At 39.5% G+C, this 20,466-nt stretch overlaps 2 protein-coding genes across 7 annotated transcripts in view; one reads left to right on the top strand and one right to left on the bottom strand.

Annotated features, from left to right (window-relative positions):
* FXR1 (FMR1 autosomal homolog 1) overlaps window positions 1–5,975 on the top strand; it is a 62,540-nt gene extending 56,565 nt beyond the window's left edge. For 2 of the 5 annotated variants that reach the window (XM_055128200.1, XM_055128202.1), the window contains 3 exons: window positions 511–591; window positions 4,164–4,255; window positions 4,910–5,975. In XM_055128200.1, the coding sequence (XP_054984175.1) occupies window positions 511–591; window positions 4,164–4,255; window positions 4,910–5,080 (344 nt within the window). In that variant the 3' untranslated portion in view covers window positions 5,081–5,975. The remainder of the gene's footprint in view (window positions 1–510; window positions 592–4,163; window positions 4,256–4,909) is intronic. The other 3 variants (XM_055128201.1, XM_055128203.1, XM_055128204.1) reach the window with 2 other exon arrangements.
* An 8,689-nt stretch (window positions 5,976–14,664) lies between these two features.
* On the bottom strand, window positions 14,665–19,448 carry DNAJC19 (DnaJ heat shock protein family (Hsp40) member C19). Of its 2 annotated transcripts, XM_004603075.2 has the most exons (6): window positions 19,296–19,448; window positions 18,697–18,748; window positions 18,546–18,619; window positions 16,878–16,957; window positions 16,270–16,340; window positions 14,665–14,753 (listed from the first exon to the last, which is right to left on the bottom strand). In XM_004603075.2, the coding sequence occupies exons 1-6, from the start codon at window positions 19,296–19,298 to the stop codon at window positions 14,683–14,685; spliced, it is 351 nt and encodes a 116-aa protein (XP_004603132.1). In that variant the 5' UTR covers window positions 19,299–19,448; the 3' UTR covers window positions 14,665–14,682. The 2 variants fall into 2 exon arrangements, with proteins under 2 accessions (XP_004603132.1, XP_054984180.1); XM_055128205.1 differs by lacking the exon at window positions 18,697–18,748 and having other exon boundaries at window positions 19,296–19,442.
* Between the last annotated feature and the right edge of the window lie 1,018 nt (window positions 19,449–20,466).

Genomic DNA, 20,466 nt, shown 5'->3' with positions numbered 1-20,466 from the left:
AGGAAATTATTTGAAACTGGGAGGTTTTCGTAAAAGTGCCCTTTGATATTATTAAATCAGTACAATTACTGTAACTGCAAGGTATGCTCTTTATTATTCCCAAACCAGAATTGGGCTTCCAGCTTTGTCTTTAAGAGTTATTTTTTAAAAAATTAAGAGTTATTTTTTAAAAAAATAACTCAAGTGAAGGTGTATATTTTGAAGAGCATTCACTTTCAAAGGGCTCAGATATTAGTTTTGTTAAATCTAAATTTATTCCCTGTATGGTAATTTAAATCTCACAGTTTGAGTTCAACCACTGTTAATTTCCTTGTGGTAATTCTACTTTTAATCTATTTGAAACATTTAAAACTACAAAAGTATTTTTTCTGTCAGTAATGTATATTATTTTACCTTCCTGTTAAAAGTTGTATCTTCTTAAGTCTTTGATGGGAAGAAATTTTATTTTTTTGTTTGTTTGGCTTTTTTTTTTTTTGTCAGAATAGTTCATGGTAAACTTTGCAATTACAGATGATAGTGAAAAAAAACCCCAGCGACGCAATCGTAGCCGCAGGCGTCGTTTCAGGGGTCAGGCAGAAGATAGACAGCCAGGTAACTTCAGTGGACCTATTCACAACACCAGGTCACAAGCATGAAAAAATTGTCATGTGTCTGCTTTCTAAATATACTGTACTTACATGTACACATGTGTGCATATACATTCAAGATGTGCATCGCATAAGTTGTTTACTCAACTAATAAGACTACTCTTAAGAAAATGCATTCTTCCTTCACATCGGAAATGTTTAGTAACTGCTTAATTGAGCTAATGCTGTGTCTCAGTGTTTGTTTGTTTGTTTTTTCATGGGGATACTGTTGAGAGGGCCATTACTTTGTCCATGTGGCAGATTCTTCACATTTGTGATGGGGCCTGCCATTCCAAGGACTCTGGTATAGATTGTAATTGAGGTTAATTGGCAAAACCGGGCAGATTTTGCATGGTGCCTGCTGACTGTATATGGAATCAGCACCTCATTTTTGTGGGAACTGTAATACCCACAGGGTTTTTTTTATATATATATATATATATATGTATATAAGTATAAAAGAAAAATACTGAAGTGTCTTTTCCTATTAAGAGGAATGCATGTTACATTTTTCTGTTTGTTTATTGTAGTGTGATGCCCTTTTCCTTACACCTACTAACTATTCAAATTAATAGTACTTACTTAGTTTTAGAATGTTAATATAAGTAGTCAAAAGATTTAGTGACTTAAAGACAATTGTTTGCTATGTCTATTATTTTGAACATAATTTCATTTATGTACAGAGAACCATATATGTTCACAGTGAAGAAATGTGTGCACCAGAAATAAACCCCTTTTGAACAAATCAGTTTTGCATTCTTTAAAAAGTAAATTCTTTCACATTACAGTGCTGCCCCCAAATAGTGTAATTTTTGTTGCACTTAGCATTTTAAGTTTAGTGGTTATAGAGCTATTTGGGAGGACCAAGGCTGTTTCTGTTCTTGAGGGGAAGGAGTATTCATATTTTAATGAAGTTATTTAAAAGGGATTAAGTATTTCAAAATTAGGAAGTTTTCAGGAAATGTTTTTCTTTTCCTGTCTCTTTATTTTAGATCAAGATTACCTTTTTTTGAAGCTGGAAAAGCAGTTAGTTTTCTGGCCATACTATATAAATGCAAAAATTAAGGCTATCAATGTGGACCTAACATAGAAAAAAATTGAGCATAACTTACTAAGTGGTGACTTTTTAAATGTCAGTATACATAAAAGGAATCACTGTTGAATGCATTATAGTAGAGGCAGAGATTTCTCTGTTACTGGAGTTTTCAGTAATTTGATAATGATTCGTGTGTTTCATACCACATTTATCCCAATTTTTCTTTTTTCTTGGTAATTACTATTTTCCCTTGAGAGAAGTTAATTCTTTCACTAGCCCTTTTGACCCCCACGTCCCACTGAAGTAAAACCAACTATCAGCAATAGTGTGATAGAAGAAATATAAGAAGTGCATTATTTTCTCTTTGACCATGATAGCAGTTCTAAGCCCCCCCCCATCTAAATTTAATAGCAACATTTCTAAATATAATCATTTAGTTTGTCTTCATTTGCTCAGAATTTCTTGTTGACCTTAGTGTCAAATAGTGGATTTTCTTTACATGATAATACAGTGGTTCGTTAACCTGGACAATTTAGAAAAATTATGAAGTACAAATTATGCTACACAAATTACCTGTATTTCCCACATAGATATTTGTTTATTAATATTCTAAAGTGGCTGTATTACAAGGTTGAGTCTAAGCAGGTTTCAGTTTCTTTGGGGGAGGGGGATGCAGCAGTTGGCAGGGGGCCGGGAGGGACAGTGCCCGGCTGTGCTGAGCGGCTGCTGCAGGCTCTTCATTGGAGCCCACGCCGAGTCAGGGCCAGGCCTCCAGTGAGCAAAGCCTTTCTTTTCTTTCTTCCTTTCTTTTGAGCTGTCTCCCTGACCTAGGTTTTTTCTTCAGATCTACTGAGGAGGTTCTAGCTTTACCTCCGTAGTGGGTGAAGAGGGGCACTAGTTAAGGTTTCACCAGCTTGCCCAGTAAGTGCCTTTTTGCTGGTAGTTATTAAAGTATACCAGTCTCTTCATAGTGCATGAAATCATCTTAAGACCGTTTCAGCACCTTCATGTAGTCTCATATATTGATGTCTACCCCCATGGCAGGGTTTCCAAGTTGCCTGGATGTTTTAAATGTCACTGAGGGCTGAACTATGGAAACAAAGAATTCTAATAAGCTGTTTGTAGAGCTAGACTCACTCCTGAGTGGGTTTGCTATGTATCTGCTTAATAAGTGAATCGTGATACTTCCTATGTATATAATACCTATCCTACCCGGTATTGAAAATGATTAAATGCATGAATTCGTTAATATGATTTCAAAAGTTCCAGACTGAGCACACTGAGTTTTAATTTGGAAGAGACAGGTTTAGATATCTTTAGTGCCATTTCTAATAAAAGTTGTGTATTCTAAATCAGGTGTTTGGGATTAAAAAGTATTTATTAGGTCCTTAGAAATTTTTTGAATTTTGTAATAGTATTAGCATGTTAATTTATGGTTAATAAAAATGAATTAAAATATCCGGGATTTTCTTACTAAAATGATTTTTTTTATGAGACCAGTTCTCCCCAAAACCACAAATTTAAAATTTTACTTGAGTTTTCATTTTTCACATAATGAACTTGTTCCAATAAATTAAAATAGAACTTTTTCATAGAACCGGGGATTTTTGTCAGTTTCCAGTAGAAAATCAACTCTTTGAAAGAGACGGCTATTTCCTTGTGTCAGTGAAACAAGTTGTAAGATCTCAGGCAGGATTGTGGTATTAAGTGAGGCCTCTCCAGACATTATTTGTTGTACTTGATTTTATGGTAGGTTGCTCGCTTGGGTTAGCCTTTTTCCTGAATCACTGCTGTCATCTACCTGCTTCTTGCAAACACACATCAGTCCATCAATCAGTCCCTCTGAAAACTAGCAGAGTGAGCAAGGGGATTATGACTATTATCTTAGTAACCTTTTTCCAACACCAGTGACTGAAGTTTTAAGGTTAAATCTAAATCTGTTGATCTATCTTCAGTTTGCTCCTAGGCCCAGAATGGTTAATAGTATGAAATGTTTAAAAAGGGATCCATAAAATACTTGACTAGCTTATTTGTGTTTTAAAATAACTAAGTACTTGAGTAAAGTCTCTTAGATATTTGATAATTTTTGAATTGAATCATAACACACTATGACTTGAAATACCCCCCTAACTGCACCCGCAAACTGATAACTGCAATCATTGCCTGTGTTTTAAATGCTGCATTTTCTGTTTTGGGTTGTGGGTATCTATACCAGTTTTTCCCACAGCCACATGTTTGACTTGGAAGCAAATGGCTGGATCCTTGTCAAAGAGGACTTTAGGCTTCCTCAGTCTCCAGCTTCCACTTTTGTACCATCATTACTAAAACAGATGCAGTTTTTTTAAGATTTGCTTTTGGTTGGAGGTGGTACCCAACTTAAGAAAATCTTGAAATTGGGTAACCCTCCATCAGTTTATTTTAAAAGTAAAATTTTCTTTATCCATAAATAAACGTTAGAAATATTTTTTCAACACCTGTAATTTTTTTCTCATCTTCAACAGTCACAGTTGCAGATTATATTTCTAGAGCTGAGTCTCAGAGCAGACAAAGAAACCTCCCAAGGGAAACTTTGGCTAAAAACAAGAAAGAAATGGTAAGGAGAATTTAACCTGTAGGGTTTTTTTTTGTTTTTGTTTTTGTTTTTTCTTTTTTTTTTTAATATGGTTTAGCTTTATTTTCACTTATTGTGTGATCACTCGTTTCCCCAACTAGGAGAATAATTTAAGAGTATTCTTGATTTTATTCTTGGTCCCAGATAACTGAAGATATGCATGCTTGAGCTAAAATTCTTTTCAGTTAGAAAGTTAAATAGCATACGTAAAAGTCCTTCTGCCCAGAGATACAGACTGTTGTTTGATTTGGGGAGCAGTAGGCTGTGAACCTTTATCAGCGATGTAGACATAAGTTTCTGTTATCTGAGTGCTGTAAGGGACTTGATAGATGAATAGAACATGTCATGTGAAAGGTGAGTGAAGTAGGCGATTTTGCTTTTCTCATGTTATTGACTGTTTATATCTTTAAGATGAGCTCTTTAAAATTAAAGTGGCACAATTTTAGTAAATAAGTACAAATTCTTCCTGTGGCTTAGGTGTGGCTATTTATATCTAATTTTTAAATCACTTTAATTCTTTGAGTCCTTATGGTACATGAATCTATAATTATTAGCTGTTAATATTTATGTAGGTTTTCTTCCTCAGCAATAGATTGCATTTATAAAGAAGTTGAAAAAGTTGTCTCCCTTTGGCAGGCAAAAGATGTGATTGAAGAGCATGGTCCTTCAGAAAAGGCAATAAATGGCCCAACTAGTGCTTCTGGCGATGAAATCCCTAAGCTACAGCGTACTCCAGGAGAAGAGAAGATTAATACCTTAAAAGAAGAAAACACTCAAGAAGCAGCAGTCCTAAATGGTGTTTCATAAACTGAAGAAGTTCCTAGTTTACAGTTCTTTTACATTACATTTTCCAGTAGTGCTTGTACAAGCTTGCCAAAGATAGCATACGGATCGCCAGTCTTTCCATCGCACTTTCCGTTCCTCCATTTGGAATTCAGAAAGGGGAGGGATCCTGAAGAAATCATATGTTAAACAACATACTTTGACACCTACTGTGTTATAAAATATATCATCAGATGTGCCTTGAGAATAGTATATGTAACATTAAAAAAAGTTGCTGGCTATAGGAAATGTTATTTTGTTTTCAAACTGTGGCAGAAATGGGGGGAGGTGGGTGGGGTGTGGGATCCCTGACTATTCTTTATGGAAGCAGTAGCTGCTTTTGTTACATTTTTAATAATATGCAACCACTTCTTCACCTGAGGAAACTAGAATGAAATGCAGTCTAAAATATTTTGCACTGAATTGTAATTTCTTCATTAGTTTAGTCTGGAAACTGGTCTGTTTTAATGTGTGTTTTTTAAATGCTGTGTGTAGAGGAAAATCTGCAGACCACTGGAATACATTTGTTAAACTCATCTGCAGGGACACTGGGTGATATTGGCAGTGACTGTTCTACATTGAGGCTTTGTTTGGTTTATTTATTAAAGTGTACAGTATTTAAAAATCAAACATAGCTTTAGTTAAGACACTAAGCTGAATTAGTCATGTCCATTCAGACATAAACCTAAACTACTGAAAGATCAATTTCCAGAAGGTTTATTCTGTATAAACTACATGTTAGTCTTCAGTAGGCTATTTTTTCTTTCCTTCCCCCCCTTTTTTTCCTTTCTCTTTTTTTTTTTTAAATTTTTTATTTTGGTTGTTTGATGTGCAATATGTTTTTGTATGCAGGTAGTAAATAAACTTTGATCTTCCATTTGCTGATTTTTAACTTTCTACTTTTTATAACAGTTGTTACAAAGTAGTTGGAACTACTTACTTTCAGTTCTAGAATAGTGATTGCTTTTTAAAAGCATCTATACTTATAACTAATATTAAAATGCCACTTTGTTAATTATTCTGTAATGAATTCTCTCATCCCAGCACTTTAGTTTAGGTTTTTAGAAGAGTTTTTAGAAGAGTAGTTATTGATTAGACATTTGCTGCTAGGAAAGACATTTGCTACATTGAAAGGCAACTTCTGGGAGGTTGTGGTGTGAAATCCAGAATTTTGCTTTTGCCTTTGATTATAAAAATTAGACATGATGAGCAATTTTTAAAACAGAGCTAGGTGGCTAACTTGATTTTTGATTCTCGAATACTTTGAAAGGTTATAGGAATATTATTATTGAAAACATTTATTGGCAGTTTAATCAGATGGCTTAATTTTAGGAAAATAAGCACATGAAGTGTGTTTGAAATTGATAATTTATGAAGCTAATAGGTCATATCTACTAAGTATGGACTGATGAGTTTATCTTTACAATGTAAACAGCTGAGCAAGAAAGATCGTCCTATCATTTGACTTCTAAAGATTTTTTTTAATGTACATATCTTAATTTTTTGTCTATAAATATGTGGTCTTAAATTGATGACTGAAGGAGAATTCAGAGTATAGTTTAAAATATAATTTTTGCCTGGTCTGAGTGTGTGTGTGTATGCGTGTGTATACACACACACACACACACATATATCCCTAGCCCTCAGTTTTATTGCAGATAAGTTTAAGATGTGATACGGTATTAAATCCTCTTTCCTGAAATTCTGATAACTTTGTTGAGTAGTGCAATCCTTGCACTATGAATAATACCAAGTTCATATTCTAATTTCTAAGAAATTTGACCCATGTCATTTTCATCCTTCAAAGTTAGAAACAGTGAATTTTTTTTCTTTTTATTCTTGGTAATAATTGGATTATAAGAAGGGGAATTTTCACCTATATATAGGCAAATATGGTATAGAGAAAATGAATTTTCACCTCTTTATATGTAAAATAGATTGGTTAAGCATATTTTCCATAAGCGCTGTTAGTGGGAAAGGAGATAACAAAAACATCTTCGGGTATGGTCTAAGCAGTTCTTTAGAGCTTAGTAATCATACTCAGTGGTAGAACTCTTTTATGCATGCAGCAGACCCAGGTTTGATCCCCCTGCATCCCACGTGGTCCCCTGAGGACTGCCAGGAGTGATTCCTGAGCTCAGAGCCAGGAATAAGCCCTGAGCACTGACTGCTGGATGTGGCCCCTAAACAAAAAGGTATTCAGATTTCATTATTTGCAAAGACTCCATTCAGTTTCATGGTTCTTTCAACAGGCTCTTTGTTCTAAAAGGCAAATGCTTACATTCAGAGGGGACCTGTCTTTGGGCACTAATTAGATAAGATCTGACATAGGACAATTTGTTAGAAACTAAAAGCCACAGATGCTCAAGAAAAAAGGGGGGGATGGTAATCTAAAGACCTTGTGCAGTTCAATACTGTTTGACCATGCATGGAAATCATGAAGGCATAGCTACTGATATTGATGTAGGAGCAAAAGTATAAAAATGGAGTACTCTTTTTTTATTTTTAAGCCCGTTTAGGAGTCTTTGGTTTGGCATCACTAAGTCTTCAGTGGGCCTGAAACTAGCATAAAAGTATTGTCTGTTGATAGGACAGTCACATGGGTGAAAGTAGTCTAGGGATTTACTAATCTTAAAACATATTTAGGTGGAATTAAGAAAAAGAGCACATAAAACTGTTAAGTCCATACAGACATAGCTTAGGCAGGGGCTGAAGGAGGTTGTTCATTTTATTTTATTTTTTTTTTTAATTTATTTATTTTTAATTAGAGAATCACCGTGAGGGTACAGTTACAGATTTATACACTTTTGTGCTTATAGTTCCCTCATACAAAGTTTGGGAACCCATCCCTTCACCAGTGCCCATTCTCCACCACCCGTAAACCCAGCGTCCCTCCCACCCTCCCCAATCCCATCTCCCCCCCACCCCACCCTGCCACTGTGGCAAGGCATTCCCTTCTGTTTTCTCTCTCTAATTAGCTGTTGTGGTTTGCAATAAAGGTGTTGAGTGGCCGCTGTGCTCAGTCTCTAGCCCTCATTCAGCCCGCAACTCCCTTCCCCCACATGGCCTTCGACTACAATGTAGTTGGTGATCGCTTCTCTGAGTTGACCTTTCCCCGGAACGTGAGGCCAGCCTCGAAGCCATGGAGTCAACCTCCTGGTACTTATGAGGTTGTTCATTTTAAATAACATTTAGAAAATGTACTGGCATATATTGCAGCCAGAATGGAGGAAGCGGTGATAAGCAAAAGCAATTGGTGTATTCTGGGTGGTGGTTTAAACCAGCCATTCTTTGGAGCCTGTGTTTTGTTTCCTTTATGCTAAGTCAGAGGTACTTTCATTGCTATTGTTTCTTTGAGAAAGGCCTTTGCAATTTTTGTATGCTAACTGAATAATTACAATAAGATTGGGAAATTACACTTCTTGAGATTGAAACCAGGTAGTATTATCATAGGTTTTTCCTGTAGTAAGCTCAAGATAGGGGAATGGAAAACTGGGGATAATGCCCCAAGTTGAAATGATACAAAAAGAACTTGGGCTTAGATTGATTTAACATTTGGCACTGTTTCTGAGGGCAGGGAAGTAGGATGTTGATTTTAAAGTCTTTGAGTCTTCTGATCGCTGATGCGCTCTTTTATAAAGCTATCTGGTAGAATAAGTTTGTTAACCCTTATTAAGGAGATGTGTGCTTGAATAGATAGTGTTATTAACTGTGATAGCATTTGCATTTTAGTGCTGGAATGATTATAATCTCTAGTCAAACTTTGGTGGGCAGCTTGTGGTAATTAAAAATGGTGGTTGGAATGAGTTGGATTAAGCCATAGTAAATTGCCAGTAGTTGGAGTTGTTACCACAGAAGTGGCAATTTCCTTACCATGATTCAACCTAATTGTGTTAGAGTCCCCTCCTACTGCAAGAGGGAAATGCATAAGGAAATGCCTAAGTTTTCTTTTCCTTTTTAGATTCTGTGTCGGACCTGGTGCTGCTCAGGGATTGCTCCTGACTAATAAAGGGGGATTAGGGTCCAGGGATAACAAAGGACCATATGTGATGCCAGGAATCAAAGGACAAAGCAAGTGCCTTAAAACTCCCCCCACACCTACTGTCTCCTCAGCCCCAGTATATTTTAAAAGGAGTTTTCAGTGAGCCACTTTAGACTCAGATCTGTATCTCCTGAACTTATGTTTGCATGTTCAATCAGTGTATAAAAGTGCTCCTGGATAATCTGTAATACAGAATTTTCAATCTTACTGTTTTCCTATTTTGTTCTTGACAATTTGAGAAGTTGTTGAAGATCTTAAGGTAAAAATAGGGAGTTATACAGCTTTTCAACTTTTACTGTAGTCTAGTAGTCAAAGGACTCTCTAGAATCAGTAACTTACATAGTCAATTACAAGTCTTAAAGATAAGCTTTATTTCTAAATACTCTCAGTATGTTGAAGTACAAAATTGCTCTTCCCTGTGTAGTCACCTTAACCATTTCCATCTTGGCATAACCAAAAAGTAATCTAAAATGAGTAAAATTCCTTTTCACTAAAACCCTCAGACTAAAAGCTCCCTATTGAGTATATAGTTAACAACTTTTAAAAGTTGTTTAAATGATAGGTACATTGCATTTTGAGTGAAATTACTGGTTTGTACCTTTCATGGCATAATTGTAAAATGTACCTAATCTTTTTTGATTTAAAGATGATCATAAAATTTTTCCCGGTGATTTTTTTCCCAAATGAAGTTATTTATTGCATATAGGTTCCTTAGTCTTAGTTGGCTTTTTAAATTAAGTTTTCAAGTTGTAAAGAAAAATGTCTTCTGAGCATCTGAAATGATGTTAATGTGTAACAGCATTTAGTAGCAGTGTTAACATTCTAGACTCTACTTAAACACTGTGGCTTTGTCATTGAGTCAGGAGTAATAACACTGAATAGAATCTCTTGCTAAATATAACTCGTTGCTAAGGCAACATTAGACTCTAAGCTGATAGTACAGTGAGCAGTAAGAGTATATTATGTAAGTTTTGTGGTATTCAAAATCAGGATATATTATAGAATCAATGTTGAATTCTGAATAGTTTGCTTTGAGTTGGTATTTTGACTGGAGATGGAACCTCCATGTCCCTTGTGACATCTGACTCCATTTTATTTCATATTTACAAGTATTTTCCACTATTTTGAAGTTCTTATGCTCAGTTTTAACTAGATTTTGGAATCACACCATCACAACTGGCAGTACTGACAATTTGCCAGTAACTCTGTACTTAGGGTTACTCCTGGCAGCTCTGGGGACCATACATGTGCTGGAGATCAAAATGAACTCGGCTGCATGCAAAGTAGAACTCTCTCCTGCCCCTGAAATTCTCATTTTTTTTAATTGGAATTCCATGTTAGGGTATAATTTGTACTTCCATGAAACATGACCCTCCTGAAAATTTCTGAATTGCAAAGCAACCTTCATAGGTAATCAGTAATAGAATTTCTCATTGCAACAGAACTTAGTATTCTAACGTATTGAAACTTCAGAAGTGACTTTGGGGAGCCAGAGAGATAGTGCATCGGGTTACTGTGCTTGCCATGCATGTAGCAGACCCGGGGGTCGGTTCCCAGCACTCCATAAGGTTTCCTGAGTCTGCAGAGCAAGGAGTAAGCCTTGAGCACTTCTGGGTGTAGCCCCAAATCCTATCCCTCCCCGCAAAAATTTTTTCAGTGAAGCACTTTAAGTGAAGTTTGTGAAAGTATTTTTTGCTTTTGGGCCCTTGGGGCCACAGCTGGCTGTACTCAGGGTTTACTACTGGTGGGGCTTGGAGGACCAACATTGAAGGTGTTGGGGATTCTTGGGTAAGGCAAGTACTACACCTGCTGCATTCTTTACACTCCTGGAAAATTCCCAACCCAGGTTTTTCTTTTAAGGTAGGACATAAATTTCTAATTGCTAAGGAAAATACAGCTTTTCACTATGCCACTATTCCAACGTAGTTGGAATTCTGCTTAAGAGTTCAAAGGCTACTCTTTTCACTTCTCAATAGTTTTTCCCAATGGTTGCCTTTCTGCTTATATTTATTATGAAGCAAATTAAAAATAGCAAAAGAAATCCATGTAAACAGACAACATTGGAATTTTAGGCAAATTTCCATTCCATTTTCACACAGGTTCTGAGCTTTTTTGAATGCCAGATCTACTGATTTTTATAAGTATACTGTGTGCATAACATATTTTAAATGTTTGGGAATACGTGAAGATGAGAATTTGCTTAAAACTCAGGATGTGAACAAAGTGTGTAACCTCTAGGAACATTCAGAAGTAGACTTTAACCCGTGTAAAGCATTGTAGGATTATCTAGTAATGTCCCAGAGACCAAGTGAAAGCAAAAGGTGGGGGTAGGGACGTACCAAAACACACATGTGTACCAGGGATCAGTCTTAGAAACCACTCCCAATTCTAACACTTGCAGGAAATTTTTCACAGTAGTTCAAATAGTTGGCCCAGATAAGCAGTCATACATAGAGAGGGGCCTGCTCCAAAGTTGTGTGGCCAAAAGGTAAGCAGCATTGTTCTCCACGAGGCAAACCATTCCTGGGTTTTGCTTGCTTTTTCTCCATTTTAGTTTGGAGAGAAATTTACTCCAGAATGGGTGGGGATAGAACGTGCTCAAGAGAGAATGTGGACTTCTCTAGAGGGGAAAAATGTCCATTCAGCGTTTTTAGACTAGTGAGCCCTATAAAAGTGGAGGTAACTAGAAGAACAGAATTTTGAGAAAGATAAAGCTTTCAGCACATTGCTTTAGCTAAGTTATGTAACCTTACTAAGATTCATTGTAAAATGAAATAGTGTTGATGCTGGGAGAATGACATGGTAAGTCAAAAAATAGCTTAAACCTTACGTTTAAACTTTCTAAGAAAGTGCCATAAAAATGCGACTGTCCTAAAAAATACCAGCATCGGTTAACCATATTATCTAAAGCTCAAATTTTTGTCCAAATATAATGTAATTAAATAGGGAACCTACATGAAAGGTAAGCTTCAGCTGATGAGAAAAATACTGTCCAGTACTACCCTATTATAATGCAAAATTATTTTTAATACTTTTACTACTTAGTTTTATCTTACTAGCACCAAACATGCAGCACTACATAGTTTCATCTTTGAGTTGACTGCCTACGGGCATGAGTTTTTAATTCGCTTTCACTTTTAAAAGGTTTCATAACTTTCCGTAAACTCGTTGAAATTGTGTTTAGTCCAAAGTATGAATTAAAAACTTAGCAAGTCAGAACACACAAGCCTCATTATCAGCAGTTCCTTTTAATTTGTATCCCTGCTACTGACACTTGAGTAGCTTTTCTTTCCTGGCCATTGGTGGACATGTGGAGGATTGAAAAAGCATCTCCACAGTTCTGCCTTATTCCAGCTTATATGCTATCAGCATGTTTTTTTTGTGATCTGCGTAGGGTCAAGTTTTTCATATTTGTGGGTGATTTTTCTGCTTAAAAAAATGATATAGATGTTTAACGAATTGCTTTCTGAAGTTCAAAAACAGAAGGTGACTACATTCTTTACAGTGATGTTGGCTGTCAGCTGAATGTTAACAGTACTGTTTTTCTTTAGGCAGAAACATAAAGCAAGGTTATTTGGTTGACAAATTTTTGTGGTGAGGTTCATGGAAACCAGTGTTTCCTCTAGAAGCAATGGTTAATATTTGCAATGACTTTAAAACTAACTTGAAAAAAAAAAACTAACTTGAATACTTACTTTTATACCTGTTTGCACACAGAATTAACTGACAACTATCCTGTACAAGAGCTGGTACTTCCTCATCTTCACACTTCGTCGTATCAAATGGGCTTGGTCAAATTTTAAGCAGATACCATAAAAAACAAGTTCAAAGAGCAGATACACTAGTAACCCAACTTTGAATTGACCATAAATCCTAGAGCTAATGTTATGTTTACTTGGACTACTTTCTCTAATAAGATCTAAAATAACCTACAAATTCAGGTGACAGATAATATAATTAATCTTGGAACTAAACAATATCCTCCTTTCCTGGATCTCCCAGTGGTGCTTCAGAAGTGCAGGTGATAAGCAGAGGCCTGTGTTCCAAGAGGCACATGCTTGAAGCTACTTGCCAGCCCTAGAGTAGCCATACATGGGCCATTTTACCTCCAGAGGTTGAAGATCCTTTTCTGGTTAAGGTCCTTAATTACCAATTGCCTTTTGTGTGTGTGCCACACCTAGCTCTCTCCTGGGAGGTCACTTCTGGGAGTGTTGGGGGACTGTGTGGCGACTGGGAATCAAGCCTGGACTGCTAGGAGTGAGCAAAGCAGGGGCTCCAGCTGCACTGAGCTATCTTTGACCCCAAATGTCAACTTCTTAAAAGCTCCAAGCTGAGCATTTTGATAACAGAGATCTCAAGTTTTATTGTGTAAGCTTAAATATAATTATGCAGAATGCTTTTAAAATGTAATTTAAAAGCCCCTTAAAATCAGCTACCTGGAATACATCAGATATTAAAATGGATCCTATTTTTAAATCTTTCATCATACTGTTTTTATTATCAGTAATATGTGTCTGATTGTTTCTTAAAAAGTTGTGGCCAAATTCAGTTTTGAAGGTTTTAAGCATTTGAGCAAGTTTCTTTAGAATAGTCTTTTCTCCCAACATGCCCACGTCTCTTTTCCCACAAGATTTTTCTTTTTGCCACACAGTGGTGCTGAGTGTACTCCTGGTTCTGCAGTCTTTTGGGTTCGCAGGTGGTGCCAAGAATGAACCTAGGTTGGCTGCCTGCAAGGAAAGCACCCTACTCGCTATAGATTTTTGGGGGTTCACACCTGGCTGCATACTGTGGTTTTTGTAGAGTGAACCAGTCAGGGTGCACAGGGGCACCCGTGGTAGCGCTCAGGGGATGGGGCATACCACATGGGGTGGATCAAACTGGTCTCCAGCTCCACTACACTGTGCTTGTAGGACCTAGGGACTGGGTCTGATGGCCCCACATCTCTGGAATCCGACCCTTCAGCTGTCTGCCTGGCACACTGTTACATATGCAGGTAGACCAGGGGCTCCTGGAGACTGTCTCCATTTTTTTTTTTTTTTGGAATTAAGTAGATTATTAATGAGTAATAGTAATTACATATATTTACAGTTATATATTTACAGAGTGAACCAATAGCACAGCAGGTAATGCATTTGCCTTGCACGCGGCCGACCCGGGTTCAATTCCTCTGACCCTCACAGAGAGCCCGGCAAGCTACTGAGAGTATCTCACCCACACAGCAGAGCCTGGCAAGCTACCCGTGGTGTATTCGATATGCCAAAAACAGTAACAAGTCTCAGACGTTACTGGTGCCCGCTAGAGCAAATCGATGAGCAACGGGATGACAATGATATACAGTGATTTACAGTTATTAAACTTTTGATATCCAAGTATTTTAATTTACAAGTAATCTGACTTTGAATCCTCATAACAAACCTACTATAACAAGGCTTGTGCTGAGCTTGTGCTAAGTCATTCTTTAAATTTTACCTAAGAGGCATTTTATTATAAAAATTTGGTACTCATACATAAACTAGTAAGAAAGAACTTAAAATTCAAGTTCACTTCATTTTTTAGCTTGACCTTCTAGTAAATCTTTAGCTTCATTGATTTTGGCTGCTATATAGGGAGATCCTCCTGTAGAAAGGAAAAAAGGAAAGTTATATGGTTTCTCAATTTTTATTTAAATGCTACTTTTGTTGTTCAAATGTAACTGATCAGAGGGATTTGTTTGGGGGCCACAACATGATGGAGGGAAGAGGTGTTTGTTGGTAGGAGGGGGGACGCTGCTGGGGGGGATATATGCATGTCGGGGGCATCCATGGAATCCCCTCTATTTCCTGCCTGGAAATGATATTTTGGTATTTTAAAATAACTATGACAGTGTTGGAGAGATAATACAATCAATAAGACTCTTGCCTTGCACGTGGCTGACCGGAATTCAATTCCTGGCACTGCCTATTTATTCAGGGGCCAATCAGAAGTGATCGGAGTGGAGCCAGGAGGAAGCCCTAAGCAGGTTGTCACAAAACTGACACTGCAACTGGCTCACTACATACACAGTAGTGTATCTGATCAATAGGAAATGAGATCCCTTACGTTAAGATTCCAGAAAAATGGTACTACTAAAGATAGGTTTTTGGACCACTCCTGGCATTGCTCAGAGATGGTGCTTGGGATTGAACCAGGATTGGCTGTCTGCAATGCAACTGTCTCAGCACCAACCAAATGACTTTTTGTTTTAGGCCATACCCTTAGCACTCCTTACCGTGCTTTGGGAACCATATGTGGCACCGGGGATCAAATGGATTTACCATATTTAATACAGGCCTTAGTCATGTACTACCTCTCTGGTCCCTAAAAGTTTTCGAAAACTACATATAGTGACCACCTACTCAAAATTGTTAAGTCATAAGTAAACACCAATTTACTTGTTCACTTATTTTCGGTTTTGGACCACAGATTTTGTGGTCTCTATACTGGTATTCACGAATATTTCTTCCAACAGCTAAGTCTAAAGTACAGCAGACATGAGTATGTATATTAAGTTTCTGGTCTGGTAACCAGAGTTTGAAGATCTGGATGAGGAAAATTAAATGGCACTTTTGGGAGGGAAAGAGGACACCTGGTGGTGCTCAGGGGCCCGTGCAGTGCTGGGGACTGACGCTGGGCCTCCTGCTTCTGGGGCATGCAGCACAGGAAGCTCTCCAAGCCCCCCAAGGTATTTTTTTTCCTTTTGGGTCACACCCAACAATGCTCAGGGGTTACTCCTGGCGGTGCTGGGGGACCATATGGGATGCCAGGGATTGAAAACCCTACCCGCTGCTCCGCCCTCCCCCCCAGTTTTATTCTTAATTTCACTAATTGAAATTCAACACATCCTTTACAAATACCCCTGGCAGCAGTATGAGCAGTATCTGATTTATTAGAAGTCACATCTTTATGAATGTAGATCTCAAAGTGTGGTTAGTATTCACCATTGGTTTTAAAATATAGTTAACTATTAAATCATCTCATTCTAGAAATAAATTCTTGTCTCCCCCCCCTTTTTTTTTTTAAATAAAAACAGATGGATCCGCTTGGGAGGCTGTTTAACATACAAATCTAGACATTTTCTTATAAATATCTGACATGAGTAAGTTTAAGCACTTACCTTTATCTGGGTGATTTAAAAGCATAATCCGTCGATGGGCATCTCTTATTTTTCCTTTGTTGGCAGTAGGACTAATTGAGAAGGAAAGGATTGGGGAAACAGTTGTCAACTGTATGAAAAACTGTTGAGGAACCCTCTTTCCTAACAAGATGAATATTCTGAAACTAAAAATGCTCCTCAGAAAAACAGGGCACATCAAATAAAAATCTAGTAGAAAATAACCATTAGATAGCTAGAAATAAAGGCAGATTTTACCACAAAAATTTGTTGACATTTTAGGAAATTTAAGGATTAACTTTTAATCCTTAAAAATAAAATACCTAAATTCGGCAAGTGTGCAGCTCACTGGGCTTTGGTAGAGCAGTTGCAGGTGTTAGGTTTTAATTGGGGATCGGACCTAGTGCTGCCTGGAAGCTACTCCAGGGTGGGTACTTTGTACTTTAGCCTGGTAGTATTTCAGACAGGCCCATGCAGTGCTGGGGATTTGAACCTTGGGCCTCACACATGCAAAGCAAGTGCTCTACCACTGAACCACATCCCCAGCCACTGAAAAGGGAGTCTTTATTACAAACTCGTAAGGTACACTATTAAAATAGAAATTATTTCACCTGACGCCTAGTATTAATGCAGCTTCCCGTTTTGTCATTTTGGTTTCAAATCCACCTCTATAATAGCCCCCACTGAAGGCCTGAAAGAGAAAATGCATTCATATGATGATTAGAATAAACTTTGTGTTTTCTTCCAGTTTTTAAGCCTTGCCTGGTAGTGCCCAGGGCTATTGCCAGCTCAGTGGATGAGATTGTCCAGTGCCAGAGATCAAATCTGGCGCTCTGAGCGAAGTAGCTCCCTGGCCTTGAAGTTCATATGAAAGAAAGTATAGAATCATAGAACAAAGGTTTAAAACTCCCACGGAATTTTAGTTTTAAGTAGCAAAAAAAATTATAAATATTAAACATTCTCCATCCTAATGAGGCTTTTTTGAAAAATAGGCTGTAGGGCCTCAGTTTGTCTGAAAGAAGATTATTTCTCACTAACCATGTTGTACATAAAATCTCAGAATGACTAGTTTTGAAGTGTCCCAAGAGGGGAGGATAGAGATTTCAGTATTTTTGATTCAAGGGGGTTTTGAGGTCCAAAGCAACTGCTAACAATTTAAGCATGTGTCATGATATCAGGTTTCCAGGATCTCTGCTTTTATGTGAACTCATATAGGTAATGTCTATTTCACCCTTTTGTCTACAACATAATACTCCATGGGATACCACGTTCATCTGTACTATAACCAAAGCCCGCACAACCACATTCAGTCACACTCTAGCCCAGTTTAACCCAAGTATCCATGGAGCCTCAGGCCATACAATAGGAATGGCTCACTTTAGCCCCCTGCCCACTCAGTAGATGCTTGATGGGTGAGGAAGGGTAAGGCGACGACAAAATGATTTCATGATTCTAGAGTTGTTAAAATCACGTGTTTGAGTCACTTACGTGTGAAGCCATCATCAGTATTTTAAGTCATCATACATACTGGGATGACAATGGAATAAAAGCTTTATCAAAGGTTTCCCAACCCCCATACCATTTGATATTCTTTTGAGAGATTAATCCATTTAGGTCTCTGGAGAAAACAAACTTCAAAAATTTCTGATGAGATGGATTCCCGTAAATTTCTTTAAAAATACTTGCACTAAAACCTGAAAGCTTGCGGATGAAAGGGAATTTATGTGGCATTTAGATAAGTGACAGAATTTGACTCCACAGAAGAGTGCCTTAAAGTCCTTACAGGGCAAAAATGGGTACTGATTGTTCAGTGATTATCACGCGGTGATATACTTGGACAATTATAAGACAAGACATAAAACAAGAGCACCTAACAGGATTAGCAGTTTCATTAAAAGTATCTTCTATATGTCTTCCCTTGCTCTCTATATTTTATTCTAAAAAGTCTGAGATTAAAAAAATCCAGAAAAACTAAAATAAAATCACACCATCACAAGCATAGCAAAACTTCTGAACCCGCGGGAAATGAGAGACGGACCTAAGCAATCGCTTAGAACTTAGTATCTGTTGGGCCACAGAGATACTAAGAGCAGGTAGTGCGCAAGCATTGCATGCTCACGACCCGTGTTTGATCCCGACATCCCATACGGATGGCCGAGTGTGGCCCCCAAACCAAAACAGGTATCTTCTTCTTTGTTCAGAAATGTGTACCCTCAAATGTGGTTCGCGGCTTCATACACATGCAGCAGTGAAATAAAGGAAAAGTTTGTACGTCTTACAGATTTTGGCAGACTTTGAAAAACTTGTTTTACTTGAGGTTCCATATGTTTCATAGCTTGCAAAACATAGCGGCCTAAAAACAAAAGCAGTGACAGGAAGTCAGTCGGTCCCCTACCTTCCCTCATTTCGACCCCCAGCCCATGAACACACCTGCAAATCCTGCCGCCGCAATGGTCAGTCCAACGGCGACCACCGTACTGGCCTGGGAAGGGAGAGCACAACACTGACTTCTCGGCGTCCCGACCCTTCCCCACGGGGCGCCCCTTCTCCCGGCCAACTCATTGCGGACTTTATTTCCGGGGGACAAACGGGAGTGGAAAGGGTCCCTTAAAAGCACCACCGTCGCTCTGCTGTCCCGTCCGTGGGGAGTTCCGGGGCTTCCCACGGGAGGAGCGGGCAGGCTGCCCGGCGACACCGGTGTCACCTTCGCAAACCCTTCCCCTCGGGCCGGCTCCCGCCCGGGGTGGGCGACACCCGAACGCGCGGGGAACCGCGTCGGGCAGAGCCCGGGACGGCGGCGGCCGGGCAGGCCCAGTACCTGGCTGACCTCTGGGGCGTCCGAGCCGCGGGGGGACAGCGCCCAGGCCCGACCCCCTCCAGTCAGTCCACAACGCCCGGGCGGTGAGCTCGGGGCGCCGAGACCCGCGGACCCAGCGCACAGAGCCCCGTCCCGGGGCGGCTGGAAACCGGGACCCCCGCGCGCCGCGCCGCCGGGACCAGCCGGGGCAGAGGGGGCGGCGCTCACTCACCATGGCTCCCGCTCGGCTCCCCTGCTCCGCCGGCCGCGCGGCTCATGCCAGCCACGGCAGCCCCCGCCACCCACCCGCGGCCCGGCCGGGAACGGACTCGGGCGCCCCGCGGGAATACGGCAGCGCGGCCGCAAAGCCGGCCGGAAAGCGCGCCCACTGTCGTGAGCGCGGCCGCGAAGGGGAGGGGAAGGTCGCTCCGCCGGCACGTGGGCGGCTCGACTGGTGATTGGTGGAGGCAGGGGCGGGGCGCCCCCTAAGGTGTTGCCCCGGCGCGCCCGGCCTCTGCTGTTTGGGAAATTTCTGCCCCGCGGGGTGATGGAGAAAGCCTTGAGCCCGACGCGGAACGCGTTTCTTCCTCCACCTTGCATCCGGGTCCCCTGTCTTTGGTTTGTGTCATGGGAAATGAATATAAAGAGATGACTGTAAACAGATGAATAAATGAAATTAAATTGGCCGAAACACCTCCTCGAAAACCAAAAAAAGTAGTCATTATTTCTGCAGTATGGATTGCAAAACAGAAGTTGCCCCCAGAAAAACGAGCAAGCCTCGTTTGCTCGGGGATTGTTCCAGGAGCTGTTATGTTTATGCTATGTTAGTACTTGTGTTAGTGTTACTTAACTCATTTCAGCTGGGGCCGGGGCGATAGTACTGCAGGTAAGCTTGCCTTGCACGACTGACTTGGGTTCGGTCCTCGGCATCCCATAGGGCTCCCCCCTCCTCCCTGCCCGGACCCCGCCAGGAGTAAGTAATCTCGAAGACAGCCGAATGTAGCCCCCAAAAGAAGAAAATAATTCTATATAGATACGTGACTTGGAAGGACTTTGTAAGAGCTCCTGGGGTTTTGTAGAATGGGCTTACCACTTCAAAGAGAGCTAACACTCTGGTGTTGGATCTCAGTCCCCACAACTGCCAAGTACTATTTAAAATTTCATCTTACAAAAAAAGTGGGCAGGTTTGAATTTTGCCATCATGGGACAGTGGTTTCTTAAGTGTCACGACTGTGAGAGAAGCCAGTAGAGTCAGATATGCTCAAACATTTCGAATTTATTGAATTACAATTTGCACAATACCATGCACGTAAGTAAGCAAATCCAACTAAGAACATTCATATAATGAATACAATATTCCTAATCCGATCCTCACCTCCAGCTGACCGAAGCCACAGCCCAGG

This window comes from Sorex araneus, chromosome 2 (genome assembly GCF_027595985.1).
Source record: "Sorex araneus isolate mSorAra2 chromosome 2, mSorAra2.pri, whole genome shotgun sequence".
NCBI lineage: Eukaryota > Metazoa > Chordata > Mammalia > Eulipotyphla > Soricidae > Sorex > Sorex araneus.
Note: the sequence above shows the minus strand (reverse complement) of the source record. Positions and strands in the feature narration are given on the sequence as shown.